General features: G+C 46.6%; 1 protein-coding gene across 1 annotated transcript; it reads right to left on the bottom strand.

The window, feature by feature from the left end:
• On the bottom strand, positions 1-1,784 carry LOC119191107 (ral GTPase-activating protein subunit beta-like). The gene is made up of 4 exons (XM_037444989.1): positions 1,528-1,784; positions 975-1,186; positions 620-803; positions 1-355 (listed from the first exon to the last, which is right to left on the bottom strand). Exons 1-4 carry the CDS (start codon positions 1,634-1,636, stop codon positions 189-191), a joined length of 672 nt encoding a protein of 223 aa, XP_037300886.1. The 5' UTR covers positions 1,637-1,784; the 3' UTR covers positions 1-188.
• Positions 1,785-2,045: the final 261 nt, after the last annotated feature.

The following is a 2,045-nucleotide window of genomic DNA, read 5'->3' as shown; positions in this document are numbered from 1 at the left end:
CATCTCTTTTTTTCGTTTGTATATTGAATGTGTCATGGTGTTGTGCGAATAAATGTTTTTGTATTTGTAAACATAGGCCTCTGATAAAGATTTCCAGACGGATTATATTATCCACATAATAAATTTCAACAAAGCGGCGTTAAAACCCTACTTTTTGTAACAACCTGTATAAGTTCATTCTAAATCAATTATTTATGAACATGCTGTATAACCTGCAAGAAATCCGGCGTCTGGCTGATGATGTGCGGCCGACACAGATCCACGGGGTTGCCGATTGTGTGCAGGATGCGGTACCACGTCTGTATCACCGCCTCCGAGCTCATGTCCGCCGGGATCAGGTTCGCGTCTTCCTCGGCTGAGGCAAATTAGCATTTAACTTTGTTGGTTTAAATTTTTTGTGGTGGTTTGATAAATTTTATATTGCCTTTTTTTTCTTTTTTAACTCGCATTTTACAGGGTATAGATAATTAAATATAAAACCCTTAAAAATGTAATTATGTAAGAGCATTTTTTAATGTAACTTGCATATTGAAATGTTTTTTCACAAAACGGTTTTCTTTCGACACGAAGTTAATGGTCCTTTTGTTTTATAATGTGTAGCGCGAGACAGTGTACTGACCGATGGGCAGCGCGGGGAACATGGGCCCGTAGAGGATGGTGAGCAGGCGCGCCGTGAGGCACAGCGACACGCGCGCCCAGTGGTCCGTGAGCGGCGCGCGGTGGCGCCAGCGCATGCAGTGCTCGCGCAGCGTGCGCCACAGCGCCGGCGACGGGAAGCACCGGTGGCACGCCAGGATCCATACCTGCATAACACGCACTATTTATATCTACTAAGAGGTACTTAGTGTACCATACTAAATGGGGCTTGATGTGAGTAATATTTTAATAGTATACTACACAAGCTTCTTGTAAAATGTAGAGCAAAAGGTTTAAAGATATTTGTTTTATGGTATGGTATGTATAGTAGTGTGTACCTCGAAGAGCACGCAGAGCACGCGCTCGCAGAGTTGCTCGGCGGCGCCGTGCGGCGCGGCGGGCGGCGCCAGCAGCGCGGCGGCCGCGGCCAGCAGCAGCACCAGCAGCGCGCGCCACTCGCCCGCGCCCAGCGACCCGCGCTCCGCCAGCGCGCGCGCCAGCCGCAGCACGCGGTGGCACAACACCGCCTGCTTGCTGATCAGGTCGCCGCCTACGTACGCACGCACACACACGTTTACTTTCTATACATTTCAACTTAAAACGTAATTCTCAAAAAAACAAAAACTTACCTAACTCCATTTGATATATGAATGTGAGTGCTTGGAAAGAGAATTTAAATATGTTTTTACAATTTTCTTAAAATTACCAACTAAATAGAAAGAACGAGTAGGCTTGAATTGAGGCATAGTCTTTCACACAATACAAATCTACTTTCAACTGTATGTAACCTGATCAAGAATATATTGTGCAGATCGCAAAATTACTTCCACGAAATGCCTCTAATGAGGCAATGTAATACCACTATATAAAACAAAATGCAACCCAACTCACTCTCATTAGGCCTGGGCACAAACAGGTTCTGCAGATGCCTGAGTATCTTGCGCGCGTACCGGTGCGGCGCGGCGTGCACGGGCGCGGGCACGGCGGGCGCGGCGGGCATGGCGGGCGGCGCCGGCGGCAGCAGCGCGCCCAGCCACGCGCACAGCACGCGCACGCAGTCCCGCAGCGCGCCGTGCTCCGACAGCGGGAGGGAGAGCCCGAACCGGATCACCTCTAGCACCCACTCCACCTGTCACACATATGGCTCAATCACTGCTCTATTAAAAACAACCATCATTAACCTATGTAAGCCTATTAAATATGAGGTTCAAGGAAATGTATTGTGCCTACAATAGTCAAAAAAACAAACTAATCACTCTTTAGTTATTAATATTATAACTATACAGAAGTTATGTATATATTATGAACATTGTTTGCATCCTTAACCAATTTCATAGGTAAATCTTAAAAATCATCTTCACCTTAGCTTACACACCCTAAGTCAGTGTGGTGAACTTATCACAAACTTA

This window comes from Manduca sexta, unplaced genomic scaffold (assembly GCF_014839805.1).
Source record: "Manduca sexta isolate Smith_Timp_Sample1 unplaced genomic scaffold, JHU_Msex_v1.0 HiC_scaffold_1042, whole genome shotgun sequence".
NCBI lineage: Eukaryota > Metazoa > Arthropoda > Insecta > Lepidoptera > Sphingidae > Manduca > Manduca sexta.
Note: the sequence above shows the minus strand (reverse complement) of the source record. Positions and strands in the feature narration are given on the sequence as shown.

Coding starts and splice junctions, on each gene's coding strand:
- LOC119191107 (XM_037444989.1), bottom strand. CDS start 1,636: ATGCCCGCCGCGCCCGCCGTGCCCGCGCCCGTGCACGCCGCGCCGCAC. Junction 1,187..1,527: donor TGTGCCCAGGCCTAATGAGA/GTGAGTTGGGTT, acceptor GTGCGTACGTAG/GCGGCGACCTGATCAGCAAG. Junction 356..619: donor GTTCCCCGCGCTGCCCATCG/GTCAGTACACTG, acceptor AATTTGCCTCAG/CCGAGGAAGACGCGAACCTG.